The sequence below is a fragment of the Nerophis ophidion genome, linkage group LG06 (assembly GCF_033978795.1).
Source record: "Nerophis ophidion isolate RoL-2023_Sa linkage group LG06, RoL_Noph_v1.0, whole genome shotgun sequence".
NCBI lineage: Eukaryota > Metazoa > Chordata > Actinopteri > Syngnathiformes > Syngnathidae > Nerophis > Nerophis ophidion.
The window spans coordinates 22,159,669-22,184,965 of record NC_084616.1 but is presented as its reverse complement, the minus strand read 5'-3'; the positions used below and the strand labels follow the sequence as shown (position 1 = coordinate 22,184,965).

The 25,297-nt window shown below is 41.2% G+C and overlaps 1 protein-coding gene across 1 annotated transcript in view; it reads right to left on the bottom strand.

The window, feature by feature from the left end:
* Nucleotides 1-8,034: 8,034 nt before the first annotated feature.
* The window catches only part of ccnq (cyclin Q), a 22,655-nt gene continuing 5,392 nt past the window's right edge, over nt 8,035-25,297 (bottom strand). Inside the window, exons 3-5 of the mRNA XM_061903088.1 lie at nt 23,234-23,366; nt 11,859-12,077; nt 8,035-8,543 (exon numbers count right to left, since the gene is read on the bottom strand). Of these exons, the coding sequence (XP_061759072.1) occupies nt 8,454-8,543; nt 11,859-12,077; nt 23,234-23,366 (442 nt within the window). The 3' untranslated portion in view covers nt 8,035-8,453. The remainder of the gene's footprint in view (nt 8,544-11,858; nt 12,078-23,233; nt 23,367-25,297) is intronic.

Sequence of the window (25,297 nt, the reverse complement as noted above, 5' to 3'; positions counted from 1 at the left end):
ATGAGGGGGAAAAAACATATTTTTTATTTTAATTTGGTTTCTAAAGCAGGACAAACATGACACAAACCTCCCTAATTGCTATAAAGCACACTGTTTATATTAAACATGCTTCACTGATTCGAGTATTTGGCGAGTGCCGTTTTGTCCTACTAATTTTGGCGGTCCTTGAACTCACCCTAGTTTGTTTACATGCATAACTTTCTCCGACTTTCTAGGACGTGTTTTATGCCACTTCTTTTTCTGTCGCATTTTGTCCACCAAACTTATTACGTTGCGCATGTATGCACAAAGGTGAGTTTTGCTGATGTTATTGACTTGTGTGGAGTGATAATCAGACATATTTGGTCACTGCATGACTGCAAGCTAATGGATGCTAACATGCTATTTAGGCTAGCTATATGTACATATTGCATCATTATGCCTCATTTGTAGCTATATTTGAGCTCATTTAGTTTCCTTTAAGTCCTCATAATTCAATTTATATCTCATGACACACTATCTGTATGTAATATGGCTTTTAATTTTTTTGCGGCTCCAGACAGATTTGTTTTTGTATTTTGGGTCCAATATGGCTCTTTCAACATTTTGGGTTGCCGACCCCCACAGTAGGCCTTTAAGACCGATTACTGCAGGGGCCCATACGGACAACAGCTGAGAAAAAGATATATTTTGGAGGGGCGCTGGAAACAAAAAAGCTGCTATGTAGGAGGTTAAACAAACCCCCAATGCTAAGGTGTCACAATTAAAAAAAAAAAAAACACACTATGAAGTTACGACCCCAGCCAGTTTGTCAGTGTTGCCCACAGGGGGCGCTCCACTCCTCCCCCAACATGAGAGCAGAGTATCCTCAAGTAACCTGCGTGCTGACTTCACCCTCACACTCCACTGATGTGACTGGAAGAGTGTGAAGGGGGGAACACTCCAGGCTGTGCCCTGGAGCGCACAACATTGTGTACAAATGCATTTCATCTTTGCCAGGGAACGTGACTACTTTGCTGATCACCAAAAGAAGACTCAAATTCACGCCAAGACACTGATTTCTACAAACAAGTCCAAACAAATATTCAACTATTTAATAATACCACCTTAGCATTTGACTACCAAACAATTATTCACCTATTTAATAATACCACCTAAACATTTGACAACCAAACATTTATACACGTATTTAATAATACCACCTTAACATTTGACAACCAAACAATTATTCACTTATTTAATAGTACCACCTTAACATTTGACAACAAAACAATTATTCACTTATCTAATAATACCACCTTAACATTTGACAACAAAACAATTATACACCTATTTAATAATACCACCTTAACATTTGACAACCAAACAATTATTCACTTATTTAATAATACCACCTTAACATTTGACAACAAAACAATTATACACCTATTTAATAATACCACCTTAACATTTGACAACCAAACAATTATTCACTCATTTAATAATACCACCTAAACATTTGACAACAAAACAATTACACACTTTTTTAATAACACCACCTTAACATTTGACAAACAAACAATTATACACTTATTTAATAATACCACCTTAACATTTGACAATGAAACAATTATTCACCTATTTAAATATACCACCTTAACATTTAACAACCAAACAAATACACACTTATTTAATAATACCACCGTAAAATTTGATAACCAACCAATATAAACCTATTTAATAATACCACTTTAACATTTGACATTAAAACAATTACACACTTATTTAATAATACCACTTTAACATTTAACAAGAAAACAATTACACACTTATTTAATAATACCACCTTAACATTTAACAACCAAACAAATACACACTTATTTAATAATACCACCGTAAAATTTGATAACCAACCAATATAAACCTATTTAATAATACCACTTTAACATTTGACATTAAAACAATTACACACTTATTTAATAATACCACTTTAACATTTAACAAGAAAACAATTACACACTTATTTAATAATACCACCTTAACATTTGACAACAAAACAATTATACACATATTCCTTTCTGCCTTCATAGGTGAGGCATTATAATCAGAGGAAGGTACGTTTCAAATAAAATATATTTTTCTCCTGCTCCTTATTTTCCATAGATCATAGAACATTTTTATTATAGATCGACCGATATGAAACCTTAACAATATCTCCTTGAATAGCCGCCGGGGCGCTAATTAATTTAAAACCTCTTCTCACTCCTGCGCCTATTCAAGGCATGCGGTAAAAGTAAGCAGGCGCTAATAATTTTAAAACCTTTTCTCACCCCTGCGCTTGCCAATTGCATGCAGTTAAATATATTATAGACGCGCCCCCAACCCCACCCACCTCAACCGACGCACAGAGGGGCGGGGGGGTTGGTGCTAGCGGGGTGTATAATATAGCCAAGAGTCATGGATGCATTGGAATTCTGGGCAATTCTTATGTCCATCCATCCATTTTCTACCGCTTATTCCCTTTTGGGGTCGCGGGGGGCGCTGGCGCCTATCTCAGCTACGATCGGGCGGAAGGCGGGGTACACCCTGGACAAGTCGCTTGTCGCGTTTATAATGTGTTACAGAGCCAATGTTCTCCAGGAATGTGTTTGTTATTCTTGTTTGGTAAGGGTTCACAGAGTGTGGCGCATATTAGTAAAAGTGTTAAAATTGTTTGATATCACAACCATTAGTGCGATCTGTATAGCTGTGGAACAAAAGCCCTGGTTTACACACAGTAAAAGCAAAGAATAACTTCCCCACCATTATGGAAATGACAGCAGGGGAAGTTTTACTCTTGACATCATGAATTTTACCCGACGGTAAAAGTAAGCATGAGCTAATAAATTTAGGGAGCGGATTTCACTCGGCAGTAATTCAAGGCAGGCGCATATTACATGCCTGGCGGCTATTCAAGGAAATACGGTATATTGTGATAGTTTTCAGCTGTATCATACAGTCCTAGTTTTCAGCGCAAAAAGTTTTAGAGACATATTAATGTCCTCAATTTAGGAATTAATTCACAGCCTCTAACTGTGAAGGCATCCTGGCAGGCACACAAGTACCATGTTACGTTATTCCAAAATGGAAATAAATTCATGTTTGTTCTCAAAATTCTACACACAATACCCCGTGATGACAATGTGAAAAGCTTTTTTACTATTTTTGCAAATTCATTAAAAATAGAAAACTCAAAAATGACATATACAAAAGTATTCACTGCGTTTGCTCCATACTTTTGTCGATTCAATTCCAGTCTCAAGTCTTTGATGCCACAAGCTTGGCACACCTATGTTTGGACATTTTCTCTCACTCCTTTTTGCAGCACCTCTCAAGCTCCATTGGGTTGGATGAGGACATTAGATTGCTGCTGTCATATAAGTCTTGTCAGGGAGGTGACCAAGAACCCGATGGTCACTCTGTCAGGGCTACAACTTTCCTCAGATCAGAGAGGAGAACCTTCCAGAAGGACAACCACCAATCAGACCTGTATGGCAAGAGTGGCCAGACGGATTCCACTACTTGTCAAAAGTTTGACAAAATGCACCTGAAAGACTCTCAGACCATGCAAAACTAAATTATCTGGTCTGATGAGACAGACATTGAAGTTTTTGGCGTGGATGAGAGAACCAGACAACGCTCATCCGTACAGTGAAGCATGGTGGTGGCAGCATCATACTGTGGGGATGCTTTTCAGCGGCAGGAACTGGGAGACTAGTCAGGATAGAGGGAAAGATGAATGCAGCAATGTACGGAGACATCCTGGATGAAAACCAACGCTTCTGAACCAACCTGATGGAGCTTGAGAGGTGCTGCAAAGAGGAATGGTTGAAACTGCCCAAAGATAGGGGTGCCAAGCTTGTGGCATTGTCTTCAAAAAGACTTGAGGCTGTAATTGCTGCCAAAGGTGCATCCACTGTCACAAACTCGCACGGCAGCGGTCGTTGTGACCCCAAGATGCGGAAGACAGGAGGACGACGTGCAGGTAAGACAAGTATCTTTATTTATCGCACGGGATGTGCAGTAAAACAAAGAACTTGCAGCTAACAAAGTCTGTAATACAAATTCATCCTGGAGCCCCGGCTAGAGGGAGAAGCAGGCATTTACAGCAGTCTGATTGGTAATTACAACCAGGTGTGCCCAGGCTACCAAACACGGATAGGTGAGCGGAGACAAACAGAACGTAGAGCCAAATTCGGAGCGCCAAACAGGAAACAAATGCAAAAAATAAAGGAAACATGACATGTGAGACCTGATGTGACCATACCTGCCAACCTTCAAACCTCCGAATTCAGGAGTTGGGAGGTGGTAGGCGGGGTTTGGTGGTAGGGGGGGTGTATATTGTAGCGTCCCGGAAGAGTTAGTGCTGCAAAGGGTTCTAGGTATTTGTTCTGTTGTGTTTCTGTTGTGTTACGGTGTGGATGTCTCCCAAAATGTGTTTGTCATTCTTGTTTGGTGTGGGTTCAGTGTGGCGCATATTTGTAACAGTGTTAAAGTTGTTTTTACGACCACCTGTGTGACCTGTATGGCTGTTGACCAAGTATGCATGCATTCACTTACGTGTGCAAAAGCCGCATATATTATGTGACTGGGCCGGCACGCTGTTTGTATGACGACAGGTTGTAGAAGACACTTAAAAGGGAACATTATCACCAGACCTATGTAAGCGTCAATATATACCTTGATGTTGCAGAAAAAAAGACCATATATATTTTTTTAACCGATTTTCGAACTGTTAATGGGTGAATTTTGGCGAATTAAACACCTTTCTATTTATCGCTCTCAGAGCGATGACGTCAGAACGTGACATCACCTAGGTGATAAAGCCGCCATTTTCTCAAACACATTACAAACACAGCGTCTCAGCTCTGTTATTTTCCGTTTTTTCGACTATTTTCTGGAACCTTGGAGACATCATGCCTCGTCGGTGTGTTGTTGGAGGGTGTAACAACACGATCAGGGACGGATTCAAGTGGACTTACGTGGAGTGTGCATCGATTAGCACGACATGCTAATCGAGGCTAACATGCTATTTAGGCTAGCTGTATGTACATTTGTAGCTATAGTTGCATCCACCCTTTCCCTCCACCGACATTTCATGCCAAACAAACACTTACCAATCGACGGATTTAAGTTGCTCCAGTGTCACAAGATGCGAAAGTCCCAATCGTTTGGTCTGCACATTTTACCGGCGATGCTAAGGCAGACATGGCACAGAGATGTATGGATAACCTGCAGATGCATTTCCAACGATAAAGTCAACTGAATCACAAATGTGAGTTTTGTTGATGTTGTTGACTTATGTGCTAATGAGACATATTTTGTTGCGGCATGACTGCCAGCTAATCAATGCTAACATGCTATTTAGGCTAGCTGTATGTACATTTGAAACTATATTTACATCCAGCGTTTCCCTCCACCCACATTTAATGCCAAACAAACACTTAGCAATCGATGGATTTAAGTTGATCCAGTGTCACAAGATGTGAAATTTCTGATCGTTGGTCTGCACATTTTACTGGCGATGCTAAGGCAAACATGGCCGAATAGTGTCAATAGCTATTCGCTCAATAGCTTCAATTTTTTCTTCAATTTACTTTTCGCTATCTGCCTCCATACTCCAACCATCCGTTTCAATACATGCGTAATCTGTTGAATCGCTTGAACCGCTGAAATCCGAGTCTGAATCCGAGCTAATCCGGGATGGGTAAAATTTTGAAAAAAACTTCAAAAAATAAAATAAGCCACTGGGAACTGATCTTTATTGGTTTTAAATTTTGAAAAAAACTTCAAAAAATAAAATAAGCCACTGGGAACTGATCTTTATTGGTTTTAACCCTTCTGTAGTTGTGATAATGTTCCCCTTTAAGGCAGTGCTTTTAATGCACGCCCCCAATATTGTTGTCCGGGTGGAAATCGGGAGAAATTCAAGAGAATGGTTGCCCCGGGAGATTTTCGGGAGGGGCACTGAAATTTGGGAATGTAATACAGAATTTTGAACATATATGTTTCTTAAATAAACTGTGAATAAAATAAGGTGCAAATGAAAATGCAGCTTAAATCTGAAAATACAGATTGTCAAATCAACAAAGTATTGAGCAAAGGTTGTGAATAATTATGGATGTGTCATTTTTTTAGTTTTTTAATTCTTAATCATTTTGCAAAAAATAAAAAAAAAGTCACAATGCTATGGGGTATTGTATGTAGATTTTTTAAAACAAAAAGGAATGTATTCAAATTTGGAATAAGGCTGTAATATGACAAAATGTGGGTAAAGTAAAGCGCTGAGAACTGGCATGGAGGAAGCCCTGACATGGTCCCCCCTTTGCATGTAAGGGCTGATTCTGGGAGACACCTCTTTGGAATTGAGGTGGTTCCCAAGTTTCATGGGCACCAAATGCAAAACTGGTTATGAAAGAAACCACTGAAAGTGTTATTGGATGGAGAAAGTTGTTTTAAGGGATTTTAAGGGGTTATGTAGCACCAAGATGTGGTGGTCCGACATCATTAGGATCGGCAAACGGCCCAAGTTTAAAGGTGAACATTATCACCAGACCTATGTAAGTGTCAATAAATACCTTGATGTTGCAGAAAAAAGACCATATATTTTTTAAACGATTTCCGAACTCTAAATGGGTGAATTTTGGCGAATTAAACGCCTTTCTATTATTCGCACTTGGAGCGAGGTAGTCAATCCGCCATTTTCTCAAACACATTACAAACACCAAGTCAAAACAGCTGTTATTTTCCGTTTTTTTGACTGTTTTCCGTACCTTGGAGACATCATGCCTCGTCGGTGTGTTGTTGGAGGGTGTAACAACACGATCAGGGACGGATTCAAGTGGACTTACGTGGAGTGTGCATCGATTAGCACGGCATGCTATTTGATGCTAACATGCTATTTAGGCTAGCTGTATGTACATTTGTAGCTATATTTGCATCCAGCCTTTCCCTCCACCCACATTTAATGCCAAACAAACACTTACCAATCGACGGATTTAAGTTGCCCCAGTGTCACAAGATGCGAAAGTCCCTATCGTTTGGTCTGCACATTTTACCGGCGATGCTAAGGCAGTCATGGCACAGAGATGTATGGATATCCTGCAGATGCATTTCCAACGATAAAGTCAACTGAATCACAAAGGTGAGTTTTGTTGATGTTATTGACTTATGTGCTAATCAGACATATTTGGTAACGGCATGACTGCCAGCTAATCAATGCTAACATGCTATTAAGGCTAGCTGTATGTACATTTGTAGCTATATTTGCATCCAGCTTTTCACTCCACCCACATTTAATGCCAAACAAACACTTACCAATCGACTGATTTAAGTTGCTCCAGTGTCACAAGATGCGAAAGTCCGGATCGTTTGGTCTGCACATTTTCCCGGCGATGCTAAGGCAGACATGGCAGAGGGATGTATGGATATCCTGCGACACTCAATCGTTGGTTCGAAGGCGATCGCCGAATAGCGTCAATAGCTATTCGCTCAATAGCTTCAGTTTCTTCTTCAATTTCGTTTTCGCTATCTGCCTCCATACTCCAACCATCCGTTTCAATAAATGCGTAATCTGTTGAATCGCTTAAGCCGCTGAAATCAGAGTCTGAATCCGAGCTAATGTCGTTATATCTTGCTGTGCTATCAGCCATGTTGTTTGTATTGGCATCACTATGTGACGTCACAGGAAAATGGACGGTGGCTTCACACATAACGAAAATCAGGCACTTTAAAGCCTTTTTTGGGGATATTCCATGATGGGTAAAATTTTGAAAAAAACTTCAGAAAATAAAATAAGCCACGGGGAACTGATTTTTATTGGTTTTTAAGCTTTCTGAAATTGTGATAATGTTCCCCTTTAATCTGGAAATCCAGCTAAGTAATACATTTGAAAATATCAGATACTTTGATACATTGTTATCAGACTCTTTCAAAGTGTAGTTTGAAGAAAATTACTTTATAAAGCAGAGACATAGTTGTGTAACTTTTGGTTTGTAAAAACTAAAACATATCAAGACATACATAAAGACAGCAACATGGCTCTCAACAAGTGGAGGATTTTTATTTTTGTTTAACTGGCTAATTCAATCCACAGATCGCATTATCTTTGGAATGAAACACATGGCCAGTTGTTTGCTTGCTGCAAATGATCATGACCAATCAACCAGTGATCTGCAACCAGGAAGCTGGGGATGACGAAATGTCTCCCCAGGGTGTTGAGCTTAGGTAGTGCAGTTGTTTCAGCTCTCAAACACACACACACGCACACGCGTGCACGCACGCACACGCACACGCACACACACACACACACACACACACACACACACACACACACACACACACACACACACACACACACACACACACACAGAAATGACACACTTGCAGTGACAAACACGCAGCTGAGTCATCTAACTTGTGGCCTGCCTGTGTGTGCGAGTCTGACGGCAGTGTCCTCAGATACACTTGGCCTCCATGTCGTACAGTTGTAGAAGGTCCGAGATCACAGCGTCTATGTCCGCTTTGGTCACGTCCTCGCAAAGCACCTGCATGCCACACACAGACACACACACACATACACACTGGGCTCAAACAGTGGACTTCAAGCGACCGAGAACGCGATGCCTCAAGTGTTGAAGCTGGCAACCCGAACAAATCCTGAATTTTGTTTTAGCATTTGCATTTCAATGGACTGTCTCGCAAAGCAGAGTTTCAACAAGAGACATCATTAGTGAAATTGTTGGGACGGTGCAAAAAACGTCAAGTGCACCGCCCTGCCATTACCACAAGACTTTGAAGACTAACTGGCGCTGCACAGGGAGATGGTAATACTTCTTAAAGGCACCTGCAATCATTTCTAGCCTACATACAGTGGGGCAAAAAAGTATTTAGTCAGCCACCGATTGTGCAAGTTCTCCCACTTAAAATGATGACAGAGGTCTGTAATTTTCATCATAGGTACACTTCAACTGTGAGAGACAGAATGTGAAAAACAAATCCAGGAATTCACATTGTAGGAATTTTAAAGAATTTATTTGTAAATTATGGTGGAAAATAAATATTTGGTCAACCATTCAAACCTCTCACTGATGGAAGGAGGTTTTGGCTCAAAATCTCACGATACATGGCCCCATTCATTCTTTCCTTAACACGGATCAATCGTCCTGTCCCCTTAGCAGAAAAACAGCCCCAAAGCATGATGTTTCCACCCCCATTCTTCACAGTAGGTATGGTGTTCTTGGGATGCAATTCAGTATTCTTCTTCCTCCAAACACGACGAGTTGAGTTTATACCAAAAAGTTCTATTTTTGTTTCATCTGACCACATGACATTCTCCCAATCCTCTGCTGTATCATCCATGTATCCTTTTTGGTATAAACTCAACTTGTAGTGTTTGGAGGAAGAAGAATACTGAGTTGCATCCCAAGAACACCATACCTACTGTGAAGCATGGGGGTGGAAACATCATGCTTTGGGGCAGTTTTTCTGCTAAGGGAACAGGACGATTGATCCGTGCTAAGGAAAGAATGAATGGGGCCATGTATCGTGAGATTTTGAGCCAAGATCTCCTTCCATCAGTGAGAGCTTTGAATGGTTGACCAAATACTTATTTTCCACCATAATTTACAAATAAATTCTTTAAAATTCCTACAATTTGAATTCCTGGCTTTTTTTTCACATTCTGTCTCTCACAGTTGAAGTGTTCCTATGATGAAAATTACAGACCTCTGTCATCATTTTAAGTGAGAGAACTTGCACAATCGGTGGCTGACTAAATACTTTTTTGCCCGACTGTATGTGTATGAGGGATATATAATTCCATCCATCCATCCATTCATTTTCTAACGCTTGTCCCTTTGGGGTTGCTGGAGTCTATCTCAGCTAAGTTTGGCCGGGAGGCAAAGTACACCCTGGACAAGTCGCCGCCTCATAATTAATTATTAACATAATTGGATATAAAGAGTATGTGAAAGTTGGACTCCAACCTGGTTTACTTCCGTGACAACTTCCTTAAAGTTTTGTAAACAATCAGAAAAATCAAGCAGCTAAAATCTGCCAAACATGGATAAATGTGGAGATAGGGTTTTTCAGTTTTCCAATCATGCTTTGTAATGGATTTAAATGGGTATAAATCTGAAATGTTTTATGGTGCATGGACGTTTTTTTTATAATGTCCACAAATTGTGCTACATTGTGTTATGTGTAACCAGGTCTTTTGGCATTTTGTGTTGGTTGAAATGTTTTTTGTGCACCATGACTAGGGAAGGTTGTTTGTATTGGGTCATATAAGTTAATTTTGTGTTAGGTTTTATTCAAACCATGAAAAATGGTCATAGACCTGAATTACTCATTTTGTCCACAAGGGGGGCAACAACGTAGCAGCTGACAGATCGACTTAAAATGAATTGAAATCTCTCTGCGGCTGGATTCCTTACCAAACTCATGACATCTTGCGGGCCAAATTGGAAAAGGTAGCGGGGCGCACATGGCCCGCGGGCCATAGTTTGGACACCCCTGACTTACAGCGCGTAAAAGAAAACATTTTTTATGTTATACCACATATTTTGCTACTAAAGGAAGCAAAGATTATTAAAAAAAAATAGAAATGCATGGTCGACCACGATGTATCCCACTAGACATTTTGTCTACCTGACTGTACATTACATTGATGAACATGCCCTGCAAGCCATGCTAGCATACATGTAATACAGATATCCTAAAATTGTTGTAATCATTAGCGGTGTTCTGATCAGGGTTTTGATTGTGATAACGCTAACATGAATGAACTGTAACTGTCTTAATGTATTTATGGTGACTACTATTTGTGAAAATAATTGTTTCTAAGTTATCACATAAACTTTGGGTTACATTGAGAGCCCGGTGAGAAGCAAAAGCTGTCGTTGAACCTACCAAGAGTAAGGCTCGTAAAACTCCACTGGGTAAGGGGGAAGAAACATGAAGGTGTTCCTGTTTTTTTTTATGTATTATAATCAACAAAAATATATTGTTTTAACCCAAGGACTACAAAGCGGAGAGAAGGCAGGATCTGCCCAAGTTCCAGATGACCTCTTTTGGAACCCCTTTTTTGTACTGTTTTACGAACCACTTTTGGCACTCTTTTACGACCACTTTTTTGAACCGACCTTTTTTGTGAACTGTTTCCAACCTTTTCTGTGAACTATGTATGACCCTCATCCCTTAGAAACAGCATGTGGTCAGGGAAGGTCCAAAAAAAAGGAGGCGTGCAATCTTTTTCCAGAGCGTGGGAGACGCTGTAAGAGGTTACAGGTCGACAGGTTTCTCCTCAATTGAGCAAAATTCAATTCTGTCTCTGTTTGATTCTTTGCTTCTTGTCCTGTTTAATAGATGTCATCGATGTTTGAACCTGGCACTATTGACAGTGTAACAATATGAACACAATGTTTTAACGACTTCCTTATTCTCTCTTTTATTCCATATAATTGTTTGATCATAACAAAGAAATAGTACACAATAACTAAACTGAGTAAAAACGACTATCTACTACTCTTTTAAATCCTTTGGCTTTTGTCCTCAAAAGTCCTCCTGTGCCCAGAATGATTCCCGGAGTTTAATAAACATCCATCCATCCATTTTCTGCAGCTTATTCCCTTTGAGGTGGCGGGGGGCGCTGGTGCTTATCTCAGCTACAATCGGGCGGAAGGCGGGTTACACGCTGAAAAGCTAAATTTTTTCTGGACTACTACTTGCTATTTGTTTCCCAAGCTTTGAACCCTGCGGCTTATACAAAGGTGCGGCTAATGTATGGATTTGTATTTAGGTTTCCAGACAAATCATTTTGCATGTACAATAGGACAACGTAAAAGTACATAAACACACACCTGCCACCACGGTTTTTCCCCGACAGGCAGCTCCACCCCGTAGCTGTTTAGGGCCAAGTACAGTGTTGCTATGGCGATGTGCTGGGGTGTGTGGCGGATACACATGGCTCCGTGGTAGCAGTCTCTCAGCAGAGCCCAGGAAGTCTCAGCCACCGGGCATCGACACCAAGCATGGCGGTTCACCAGCGACTTCACGGACAACAGGTAGTGGAGTAGATACTGGGGGGACAGAAGAGCCGCTATATGTAGTGCATATTTAACCAATGGAATCGGATGTTCATATAGTTCAACTTTGGTGGAAAAAAAGCAGATAACAGACATGACAAACTAAAGTAATTTCAAATGGCAACTTTCTGGTCTTATGAAACACTAAAAGACATCGAGAACAAATTGTGGTGGTCAGTTTCATTTTTAGATCAAGCAGAGTGAAACAAATATGGAATCACTCAATCCTGAGGAAAAAAATGAGGGAATCATGAAAAACAAACAGTCAAACAAACAACGAGTAGTTTATTGCACCACCTCTGACTTTTAAAAGAGCTTGCAGTGTGTAAAGCATAGACTTAAAGCAGCCATATGTAATCATTTCATGTCAAGTCATCATTAAATGGCAAAGACATTAATAAATCATGTTATTTTCGAATACCTTTATAATTGAAAACAGTAGTTCAGCCAAGATTTGCTCATTTCAAAATTAGATTTACAGCCCCTTAAAATGTTTTGTTTACATTTGGATGCCCCGCCCTCCACCGTTTGACCAATTAGAAAGTCTATGTGTGTCTCACATCGAAGGTTACGTACCGCCCTCTTCCTCGAGCTCCTGCCACTGGTAAAGTTACTAAACATGTCAGACCTTGGAAAATCTAAAAGGCGTTGTTACGATTCTCAATGTATTAATGACAAAGCCAGGAACAAAACAAGGATTTGTATCGGGATGCCTTTGACAGATGGAGACGATTGAAGGCGGAGAAGATTTTTTCATCTGACGCCAAACTTGCCAATTTCCTCCTTGATAGGTAAGTCGGGCATTTACGTTTCCCTATTACTTGTAATAAATGGAAATGGACATTTCGTATGTAAACTATATTGTCCAATACAGTCTATGATCTTGTCTAACATAGTTGGTATGTTTGTGCAACAAATGCTTAGTTTTGATGGTGCTTAGCATGCTAGCCCGGTCAATGACACATTGACATCTATGCTAATAGGGGAAATATATATTCCTGTTAGCCTGTTTGTTGATGTGTAGTCGAACTGACAGGGCAAAATATATTTTCAACAAATAAAACCTATGTGGATATGGGTAGTGTCAGTGCCTATTTTGTTCTCAATATGCTGATACACTGAGGAAATGGGTTCCAACATAAGCACGGCTGTCATTATGACAATGTGAAACGTATGAAGACAGCCAAATCACACGAAAAAATTATTCCTCATTCATGTTTGCATATTTTGGACTACATGTACCAAGCTATATGGCAATCTGAAACGTTTGAAACAGTAGCCTATAGGCCAGGGGTCACCAACGCGGAACCCGCGGGCACCAGGTAGCCCATAAGGACCAGATTAGTAGCCCGCCGGCCTGTTCTAAAAATAGCTCAAATAGCAGCACTTACCAGTGTGAGCTGCCTCTATTTTTTAAATTGTATTTATTTACTAGCAAGCTGGTCTCACTTTGCTCCACATTTTTAATTCTAGAGAGACTAAACTCAAATAGAATTTGAAAATCCAAGAAAATATTTTAAAGACTTGGTCTTCACCTGTTTAAATAAATTATTTTTTTTTTTACTTTGCTCCTTATAACTTTCAGAAAGACAATTTTGGAGAAAAAAATACAACCTTAAACATGATTTTAGGATTTTTAAACACATATAACTTTTTACCTTTTAAATTCCTTCCTCTTCTTTCCTGACAATTTAAATCAATGTTCAAGTAAATTGATTTTTTTTTATTGTAAAGAATAATAAATACATTTTAAGTTAATTCTTCATTTTAGCTTCTGTTTTTTCGACGAAGAATATTTGTGAAATACTTCTTCAAACTTATTATTAAAATTCAAAAAAAATATTGTGGCAAATCTAGAAAATCTTTAGAATCAAATTTAAATCTTATTTCAAAGTCTTTTGAATTTCTTTTAAAATTTTTGTTCTGGAAAATCTAGAAGAAATAATGATTTGTCTTTGTTGGATATATAGAGTGGTCCAATGTGTTACATATTCTAACAAAATGCAGATTGGAATTTAACCTATTTAAAACATGTCATCAAAATTCTAAAATTATCTTAATCAGGAAAAATTACTAATGATTGTTCCACAAATTCTTTTTTTAAAGATTCAAATTAGCTAGCTTTTCAAATATTTTTTTTCGGTTGAATTATGAATTTTAAAGAGTCGAAATTGAAGATAAACTATGTTTCAAAATTTAATTTTCTTTTTGTTTGTGTTTTCTCCTCTTTTAAACCTTTCACATCGGTGTTTTTTTCATCATTTATTCTCTACAAAAAACCTTCCGTAAAAGGAAGAAAAATGTACGACGGAATGACAGACAGAAATACCCATTTTATATATATATATATATATATATATATATATATATATATATATATATATATATTTATATATCCATCTTCCGCTTATCCGAGGTCGGGTCGCGGGGGCAACAGCCTAAGCAGGGAAACCCAGACTTCCCTCTCCCCAACCACTTCGTCTAGCTCTTCCCGGGGGATCCCGAGGCGTTCCCAGGCCAGCCGGGAGACATAGTCTTCCCAACGTGTCCTGGGTCTTCCCCGTGGCCTCCTACCGGTTGGACGTGCCCTAAACACCTCCCTAGGGAGGCGTTCGGGTGGCATCCTGACCAGATGCCCGAACCACCTCATCTGGCTCCTCTCGATGTGGAGGAGCAGCGGCTTTACTTTGAGTCCCTCCCGGATGGCAGAGCTTCTCACCCTATCTCTAAGGGAGATCGACCGGTAAATTGAGAGCTTTGCCTTCCGGCTCTGCTCCTTCTTCACCACAACAGATCGGTACAACGTCCGCATTACTGAAGACGCCGCACCGATCCGCCTGTCGATCTCACGATCCACTCTTCCCTCACTCGTGAACAAGACTCCTAGGTACTTGAACTCCTCCACTTGGGGCAGGGTCTCCTCCCCAACCCGGAGATGGCATTCCACCCTTTTCCGGGCGAGAACCATGGACTCTGACTTGGAGGTGCTGATTCTCATTCCGGTCGCTTCACACTCGGCTGCAAACCGATCCAGTGAGAGCTGAAGATCCCGGTCAGATGAAGCCATCAGGACCACATCATCTGCAAAAAGCAGAGACCTAATCCTGCGGTCACCAAACCGGAACCCCTCAACGCCTTGACTGCGCCTAGAAATTATGTCCATAAAAGTTATGAACAGAATCGGTGACAAAGGACAGCCTTGGCGGAGTCCAACCCTCACTGGAAATGTGTTCGACTTACTGCCGGCAATGCGGACCAAGCTCTGGCACTGATCGCACAGGGAGCGGACCGCCACAATAAGACAGTCCGATACCCCATACTCTCTGAGCACTCCCCACAGGACTTCCCGAGGGACACGGTCGAATGCCTTCTCCAAGTCCACAAAGCACATGTAGACTGGTTGGGCAAACTCCCATGCACCCTCAAGAACCCTGCCGAGAGTATAGAGCTGGTCCACAGTTCCACGACCAGGACGAAAACCACACTGTTCCTCCTGAATCCGAGGTTCGACTATCCGGCGTAGCCTCCTCTCCAGTACACCTGAATAAACCTTACCGGGAAGGCTGAGGAGTGTGATCCCACGATAGTTGGAACACACCCTCCGGTCCCCCTTCTTAAAGAGAGGAACCACCACCCCGGTCTGCCAATCCAGAGGTACCGCCCCCGATGTCCACGCGATGCTGCAAAGTCTTGTCAACCAAGACAGCCCCACAGCATCCAGAGCCTTAAGGAACTCCGGGCGGGCCTCATCCACCCCTGGGGCCTTGCCACCGAGGAGCTTTTTAACTACCTCAGCGACCTCAGCCCCAGAAATAGGAGAGTCCACCACAGATTCCCCAGGCACTGCTTCCTCATAGGAAGACGTGTTGGTGGGATTGAGGAGGTCTTCGAAGTATTCCTTCCACCTCTCCACAACATCCGCAGTTGAGGTCAGCAGAACACCATCCGCACCATACACGGTGTTGATAGTGCACTGCTTCCCCTTCCTGAGGCGGCGGACGGTGGTCCAGAATCGCTTCGAAGCCGTCCGGAAGTCGTTTTCCATGGCTTCCCCGAACTCCTCCCATGTCCGAGTTTTTGCCTCCGCGACCGCTGAAGCTGCACACCGCTTGGCCTGTCCACTGCCTTCGGAGTCCTATGAGCCAAAAGGACCCGATAGGACTCCTCCTTCAGCTTGACGGCATCCCTCACCGCTGGTGTCCACCAAGGGGTTTTAGGATTTCCGCCCCGACAGGCACCAACTACCTTGCGGCCACAGCTCCGATCTTCCGCCTCGACAATAGAGGTGCGGAACATGGTCCACTCGGACTCAATATTCAGTGCCTCCCTCGTGACATGTTCAAAGTTCTTCCGGAGGTGGGAATTGAAACTTTGTCTGACAGGAGACTCTGCCAGACGTTCCCAGCAGACCCTCACAATGCGTTTGGGCCTGCCAGGTCTGTCCGGCATCCTCCCCTACCATCGCAGCCAACTCCCCACCAGGTGGTGATCGGTAGAAAGCTCCGCCCCTCTCTTCACCCGAGTGTCCAAAACATAAGGCCGCAAATCCAATGACACAACTACAAAGTCGATCATGGAACTGCGGCCTAGGGTGTCCTGGTGCCAAGTGCACATATGGACACCTTTATGTTTGAACATGGTGTTTGTTATGGACAAACTGTGACGAGCACAAAAGTCCAATAACAAAACACCACTCGGGTTCAGATCCGGGCGGCCATTCTTCCCAATCACGCCTCTCCAGGTTTCACTGTCGTTGCCAACGTGAGCGTTGAAGTCTCCCAGTAGGACAAGGGAATCACCCGGAGGAGCACTTTCCAGTACTCCCTCGAGTGTTCCCAAAAAGGGTGGGTAGTCTGAACTGCTGTTTGGTGCGTAAGCACAAACAACAGTCAGGACCCGTCCCCCCACCCGAAGGCGGAGGGAGGCTACCCTTTCGTCCACCGGGTTGAACTCCAACGTACAGGCTTTGAGCCGGGGAGAAACAAGAATTGCCACCCCAGCCCGTCGCCTCTCACTGCCGGCAACGCCAGAGTGGAAGAGGGTCCAATCCCTCTCGAGAGAAGTGGTTCCAGAGCCCTTGCTGTGCGTCGAAGTGAGTCCGATTATATCCAGCCGGAATTTCTCGACTTCGCGCACTAGCTCAGGCTCTTTCCCCCCCAGTGACGTGACGTTCCACGTCCCAAGAGCTAGCTTCTGTAGCCGAGGATCGGACCGCCAAGTTTAGTTTAGTTTAGTTTAGTTTATTAAGGATCCCCATTAGTCTACACCGCAGTGGAGACTATTCTTCCTGGGGTCCAGGCAAAAAACATCACACAACCACAGTACAAACAATTAAAATGCAGTACAACATGATCCAATAATAAATTGTCATAATACAAAAATAGCAACAACAAAGAACCAAAAAATACTAATAGATGTTGTTACATAATAATTTTCATACCAAAGATAAAAATAGCAATATAAAAATAGATATACTGTATACATTTTTGCAAAAATAAAACAAAGAACCAATGGCCTAAATAGTGTACCAAAGACAAACAATAAGTGACGAAAAAGTATCATCCATCCATTTTCTGCTGCTTATCCCATAATCAATAAAATACTCAATAGTCAATAAAAACAGTCATGACATTAGGTACAATCTAAAATAATCTCTTTACGCAATACTTCTCCTTTTAGTTTATTCTTAAAGCCCACTATGCTGGTGATTGATAGCAGATATTGTGGAAGTCTGTTCCAGTAAGTGATTGCCCGATACATTACAGTCTTTTTCAAAACATCACTTTTGGGTTTAAGACGGGTGAGAGCACCTCTTTGGGCTAGCCTGGTACCGTAGTTGTGACTGTCACTGGCAAGCAAGAGCTGAGAATACAGATATGAGGGTTTATGGTATGTATAGATGTTTTTTAAAAATAGAATCAAACTACAAGCCAGTCTTTCATCAACTTTCATCCATGACAATTCATGATGCATGATCTCAATGCCAGTCCTAAATGAGCAATGGAGAGCTAGTCTGGCAGCTCTGTTTTGGGTAAACTGGATTTTATTTAGATCTTGTTTAGATGCATTAGACCAGATTGCTGGGCAGTAGTCCATATGTGACAATACAAGGGATTGTATAACTTGCTTCATAAATGTGTTAGTTAAAAAATAGGCACTTCTTCTTATGATTGAAATGCTTCTGCTCATTTTTGTTACTATGTTTTTAATGTGAGTGGCCCAAGATAGTCTTTCATCTATTGTAACTCCCAGCAACCTGGCCTCTTTAACTTGTTCAACATGAACTCCGTTCAGAGAAACATTTAATATGCGTTCCTTTCTATGAGCATGTTTTGAGCAAATAACAAGACATTTTGTTTTGGAAATATTAAGTTTCATCTTATTTTCTGTAACCCATTTTGAAATCCGCATGACCTCATCTTGTAGTATAGTGCTCAGGTCGGTGCAATTATCTGCATGTGCATATATTGTTGTGTCATCTGCGTAAATTGCACAGCAACTATTCTTTAAAATACATGACATATCATTTACAAATATTGAGTATAATAAAGGTCCCAGGCAACTTCCCTGTGGAATACCCCAATATAATGTTTTAATATTTGAAAGGGTTCCATTGAACATGACACATTGCTGTCTGTTGACTAGGTAGCTTTTCATCCAGTTAATCGCTGAGAGTTTAAAACCATAAGCAGACAGTTTTAAAAGTAGTAGTTTATGATCAATAATATCAAAAGCTGCACTAAAATCTAGTAGCACTGTGCCAACTAATAATTTACTGTCAATTTGTTTTAGCCAGTCATCTGTTATTTGTGTGAGAGCTGTGCATGTTGAATAGCCAGTTTTATATGCATGTTGAAAGTCTGAATGAATGTTATTTATAGAGAAATACTTTTGAATTTGCTTAAATATAATTGTTTCCATTAATTTTCCTAATACTGGTAAAATGCTAATGGGCCTACTATTTAATCCAGTGAATGCTTCTTTCCTATTTTTTGGTAGAGGAGTCACTCTTGCGACCTTCCATACTTGAGGATAGATTCCTTCTTTAAAACTTAAGTTAAAAATATAGCATATCGGACTGGCTATTATTCCAGCTGACAACTTTAAAAGTCTACTATCTATATTATCATGACCACAAGGTTTGTCAGATTTCAATTCAGACAATAGATTCTCAATTTCCAATACATTGGTGACTGAGAATTCAAATGTACATTCTTTGTCCTGCATGATATCATTTTTAATAAGTGACTCAGATAGAATACCGCTTACAGGCAGCATGCCATTTCTTATAGTATCAACTTTACTTATGAAATAATTGTTGAAGTAATTAGCAATTTCTTTGGGCTTGGTGATAAATCCTTCACCTGAGTCTATAAATGCTGGTGTTTTTCCCCTTTTATCTCTACCCATGATTTGATTGAGAGTACTCCAAAGTTTTTTGCCATCATGTTTAACTTCTTCAATTCTAGATTGGTAGTACACCCTTTTTTTCTGTTTATTTAATTTGGTCACTTTGTTTCTTAAAGAGCGATATGCTAGCCAGTCCTCTGAGCTACCTGAATCTACAGCAACTCTTTTCCATTTATCTCTATCTTTCATCAAGTGTCTCAGGTCAGTCAAGCCAAGGGGCTTTGACAGATCTGACGGTGAGTTTCTTGATGGGTGCATGCTTATCACAGACAGAAGAAAATGACTTCATGAATTCATGCAGAGCTGCTTCAGTATGCTTTGACTCAAATACACTGTCCCACTGTATGTTATGTACATCTTCAATAAAGGCATTATCACTGAAATGTTTGTAGAGTCTCTTGTATATAATTGTGGGTCCAACTTTGGGGACTTTCACTTTTCTTGCCATTGCAATCATGTTATGATCACTAAATCCAATTGGCACTGAAACAACCTTTGAGCATTTATCTACTGAATTTGTAAAAAGATGATCAATGCAAGTTGAAGACAATACACCAGAATAGTTCATATTTATTCTGGTTGGTAGATTTATCATTTGAGCTAGGTTACATACAGTGGCAGTGTCATCAAGCTTTCTTTTCATAGGGCAGTTTTTTGAGAGCCAGTCAATATTTAAGTCTCCTAAGAAATACATTTCTCTGTTTGTGTCAGAAACATTCTGAAGCATTGCACATATCTTTTCAAGATGTGCTGCATCAGAGGAAGGTGGTCTATAGCAGCAGCAGATTAGTAATGGCTTTAGATGTGGCAAGTGAACCTGGATCCAGATTGCCTCTACATCTGTCAAGTTGAGATCTCCTCTTTGCTTTATTGGAATGTGGTCTTGTACATAAAAGGCTACTTCTCCCCCGTATCTGTCTCTATCAAGTCTAATTATATTGTAACCTTGTATAAATATTTCAGTATTGTCAATTGAATCATCCAAATGAGTTTCAGAAATTGCTACTATATGTAGATCATTATCAAACATTATTTTACCTAACTCAATTGCCTTGTTTTTCAGACTACAGATGTTCAAGTGGGCAATTTTGAGTCCTTTTTTGGGAAGTTTGATAGACATTTGAAGTTAGTAAGGATTTGCAGAATAGATGTCAACCCTAAAAACACAAAAAACATATAAACCAGCAAACCACAGTCTATGCAAATTTTTCCAAATCATTTAAGCTTGTGACCATTAGCACTTGTGCCTGCTCAGGTGCACCATTTAGCTTTATGTAGACTTTGCAGTTGGACGACCATGTTGCTTGTATTTTTCCCTCTTTGCGTAGGAACCGAGCTCTTTTAGCAATATCAGCATTGTTCTTGGTTAAATGTTCATTGAGATAAACATTTGATCCCTTGAGCATCCTACTTTGTCGCAAAAGACTGATTTTGAATTTTCTATTTGCAAACCTCATAATGATGGTTGCCGGTTTGCTTTTATCTTTCTGAGGGAAACGGCGACAAGCTTCTATATTCTCCTCATTTAGGCTAATTCCCTTTTCTTGGAGGAATTTTACCACTTGCCGCTCCACTGAGTCCAAATCTTGGTCCCTGGGCACTGATCCCTGGACCCCGGACCTCCCTGCAAGAGCAAATGACGCAGGTCGCGTTGGCAGACCAGTAACAATGACATCGTTCATTCTAGTATACTGTTCTAAATTAGATAATCTACTTTGCAGTTGCATAATCATTTTGTCTTTTTCTTCATTTTGCTTCTTCAGTTCCTTAATATCTTTCATCATGCCCATCAAAGTGTCTTGCTTACTTGTCATTGCTTCCATTTGGTGTGCCATAAACTCCACTGATTTCCGTAGCTCCTCATTAGATTTCTTTAGTTCTTCCATGTCTCTTTTGGTGGCCATTGTTGATGATAGCTGCTGGGCCTCTGTTGAAGCCTGGAGCCAACCTGAAGATAGCTGCTGGGCCTCTGTTGAAGCCTGGAGCCGACCTGATGATAGCTGCTGGGCCTCTGTTGAAGCCTGGAGCCGACCTGTTAGCTGCTGGGCCTCTGTTGAAGCCTGGAGCCGACCTGATGATAGCTGCTGGGCCTCTGTTGAAGCCTGGAGCCGACCTGTTAGCTGCTGGGCCTCTGTTGAAGCCTGGAGCCGGCCTGATGATAGCTGCTGGGCCTCTGTTGAAGCCTGGAGCCGACCTGTTAGCTGCTGGTTCTCTGTTGAAGCCTGGAGCCAACCTGAAGATAGCTGCTGGGCCTCTGTTGAAGCCTGGAGCCGACCTGATGATAGCTGCTGGGCCTCTGTTGAAGCCTGGAGCCGACCTGATGATAGCTGCTGGGCCTCTGTTGAAGCCTGGAGCCGACCTGTTAGCTGCTGGGCCTCTGTTGAAGCCTGGAGCCGGCCTGATGATAGCTGCTGGGCCTCTGTTGAAGCCTGGAGCCGACCTGTTAGCTGCTGGGCCTCTGTTGAAGCCTGGAGCCAACCTGAAGATAGCTGCTGGGCCTCTGTTGAAGCCTGGAGCCGACCTGTTAGCTGCTGGGCCTCTGTTGAAGCCTGGAGCCAACATGAAGATAGCTGCTGGGCCTCTGTTGAAGTGCCCTGCCTTCGGCTGCCGCCCAGCTCACATTGCACCCGACCTCTATGGCCCCTGCTATGGGTGGTGTGCCCATTGGAGGGGTGACCCAAGTTGCCTCTTCGGGCTGTGCCCGGCCGGGCCCCATGGGAACAGGCCCGGCAACTAGGCGCTCGCCATCGTGCCCCACCTCCGGGCCTGGCTCCAGAAGGGGGCCCCGGTGACCCGCGTCCGGGCGAGGGAAATCTGGGTCCATGCTTTTTCTTCTTCATAAAGGTCTTCGAGCTGCTCTTTGTCTGATCCCTCACTTAGAACCTGTTTGCCTTGGGAGACCCTACCAGGGGGCATAAAGCCCCCAGACAACATAGCTCCTAGGATCATTGGGACACGCAAACTCCTCTACCACGATAAGGTTGCAGCTCAGAGAGGAGTATATTGTTTGTATAGTTTGTAGAGTATAGTTTGTTTTAGTCTAAGTTTTCTGATAGCACTGACAAAAACCATATGATTACCATTTGTTGTGATATTGTACGCAGGCATGGCGTACTTATTCCTGAAAATAGCCTAATTTCTGTTTATATATATATATATATATATATATATATATATATATATATATATATATATATATATATATATATATAAATAAATGTGTTGGTTGGACATTTTTTTATTGACAGAACACTTTTCTATTCAGCTATTATGATCCCAGCACCTCAACTCCTAGTAAGAACCAGTGGAAGTTTGAAGTTCCTTGGAGTAGCCAAGTCGATTGAGCTGGATTCAGCTGCGTATCTAGCAACCTCAGTTAAGGAGAGAGGGTGGGGACTACAGAATTTTGACTGTGATTGCAGTACCATTTCTGGCCACATTATTACATATGGCACCTTTAACGAGTGACAAACACAACTCTTCACCAATCTTGCACCAACTTCATGTTTCAGCAAAGCCATGGGTTGTATAAATGAACAGGAAATAAGTTGGAAACACATTTATGTCATAGTTCTTCTATCCTGACTGTGAGTGTGCACACAAACATTCTGGAACAAGCGTGACAAAGTCTCAGCGTCAAGGCTGGAAGCTAATTATTAGAGACATGATTACTCATTCCAAAATGCCCCCACTCCACCCCACCCCCACACACACACGTATACACACACACATGCACGCACCTTATGTGGGTGTTCAAAAGAGACGTGGAAGTTGAGCTGCCGGAGGATTAAAATCTCACACTGCACCACACTGTCCCTCAGGTCCCAGAACTCCTTGTCACATTCTAAAGGGGCGCTGCCACTGTTGAAGTATCTGAGAGGTGGGACATCATTAATGAACTATCAAGCATTTGCAAAAAAATTTGTATTTGTTGCGCTCATACAAGGCCTTCTTTACTGAATGTTCGTGGGACAGCAATGTTTTGTATCCCGCACCAGGGCTGCAATTTACATACATTTAAGTATATTGATTAGTTTGTTCGATTAGTCGAGTATCCGAATAAAACACCCTTTATTGTCTCAAAGAATATTGAAGGTAAATAATGCCAAAACATTCATTCTTTTTTTAAATTAAATGCACATCCAGTGTTTCCCACAGGTCAGGCATTTATTTGTGGTGGTGTGGTCAGGCGGCGGGGGGGAGAGGCAGCGGCGGCGATGACCAAGAAGAACGAGGAGTTCGAATATAATTACAACACTTTATGTACATATTTATATACATATTTATATAATATTTACATATTTATATCATATGTAACTACAAGCTCCATTCACAGACAGAGTCCCATTGCTTTTATGAGCGGTCGAGCGAGTCAAAAGCCGTAAAAAAAAAAGGATTTTTATCTATTTATTATTATTATTATTTTTTTGTGGCGGCCGTAATTCTATTGTTGGCGGGCCGCCACAAATAAATGAATGTGTGGGAAACCCTGACATCATAGGGCTGGGCGATATGGCCTTTTATTAATATATCGATATTTTCAAGCCATGTCACCATACACGATATATATCTCAATATTTTGCCTTAGCCTTGATTTAACACCTGATGCATAAAATCAGAGCAGTATGATGATTCTATGTGTCTACACATTAAAACATTCTTGTTCATACTGCATTCATATATGCTCATTTTAAACGTTCATGCAGAGAGGGAAACCACAATTAAGTCAATTTACCAAAACTATATTTATTAAACAGTTATTGAGCAGTGGCACAAACATTCATGTCATTTCAAAACAAAAAGTGCAAGATTGTCAGAGACATTTTAAAACAAGCTATTAGTGCACTTTTGCGCATGATGACACTAAGATGACATATCAAAACAACACTTTTTTTGTACAGAATGCCATTGCAATAGTTTAAAACAAATAAAGTGCAGTTTTGTGCATGACGTCACAAAAGATATTTCAATAAATGTTAAATGAAAATGAGCTGCATAATATGAAATCAAATGGATTATGTCCTTCGCTATGTGGTAGGTTCCTGCAGACGTTATCACCTTCTGTTGTTGACTAATTTTTTCATGCTATGTTGATCTGGAAATGGTTGCTTTGGCATTTAGTGGGTGTGGCACCGAACGGAGATGTTGACATGCAGAGTTTCAAGCACTCTTCATTCTCTAGCGGCTGACTTTTCAAATCATGCTACAAATTAGCAGTAGGTGGTACTTTTTGTAGCAACGCTTTTGCCGCATACTTGTTCGACATCTTCCCGCTTGAAGCCAAAACACCGCCACACGATGGACCCTGTGCTGTTTTTCTTAGGAATTAAAGGCCTACTGAAATGAGATTTTCTTATTTAAACGGGGATAGCAGGTCCATTCTATGTGTCATACTTGATCATTTCGCGATATTGCCATATTTTTGCTGAAAGGATTTAGTAGAGAATATCCACGATAAAGTTCGCAACTTTTGGTGCTGATAAAAAAGCCTTGCCTTTACTGGAAGTCGCAGACGATGACGTCACAAGGGTGAGGACTCCTCACGTCCTCACATTGTTTATAATGGGAGCCTCCAGCCGCAAGAGCTATTTCGACCGAGAAAACAACAATTTCCCCATTAATTTGAGCGAGGATGAAAGATTCGTGGATGATGATATTGATAGCAAAGGACTAGAAAAAAAAAAAAAAAGGCGATTGCATTGGGACGGATTCAGATGTTTTTAGACACATTTACTAGGATAATTTTTGGGAAATACCTTATCTTTCTATTGCTTTGCTAGTGTTTTAGTGAGATTAAATAATAC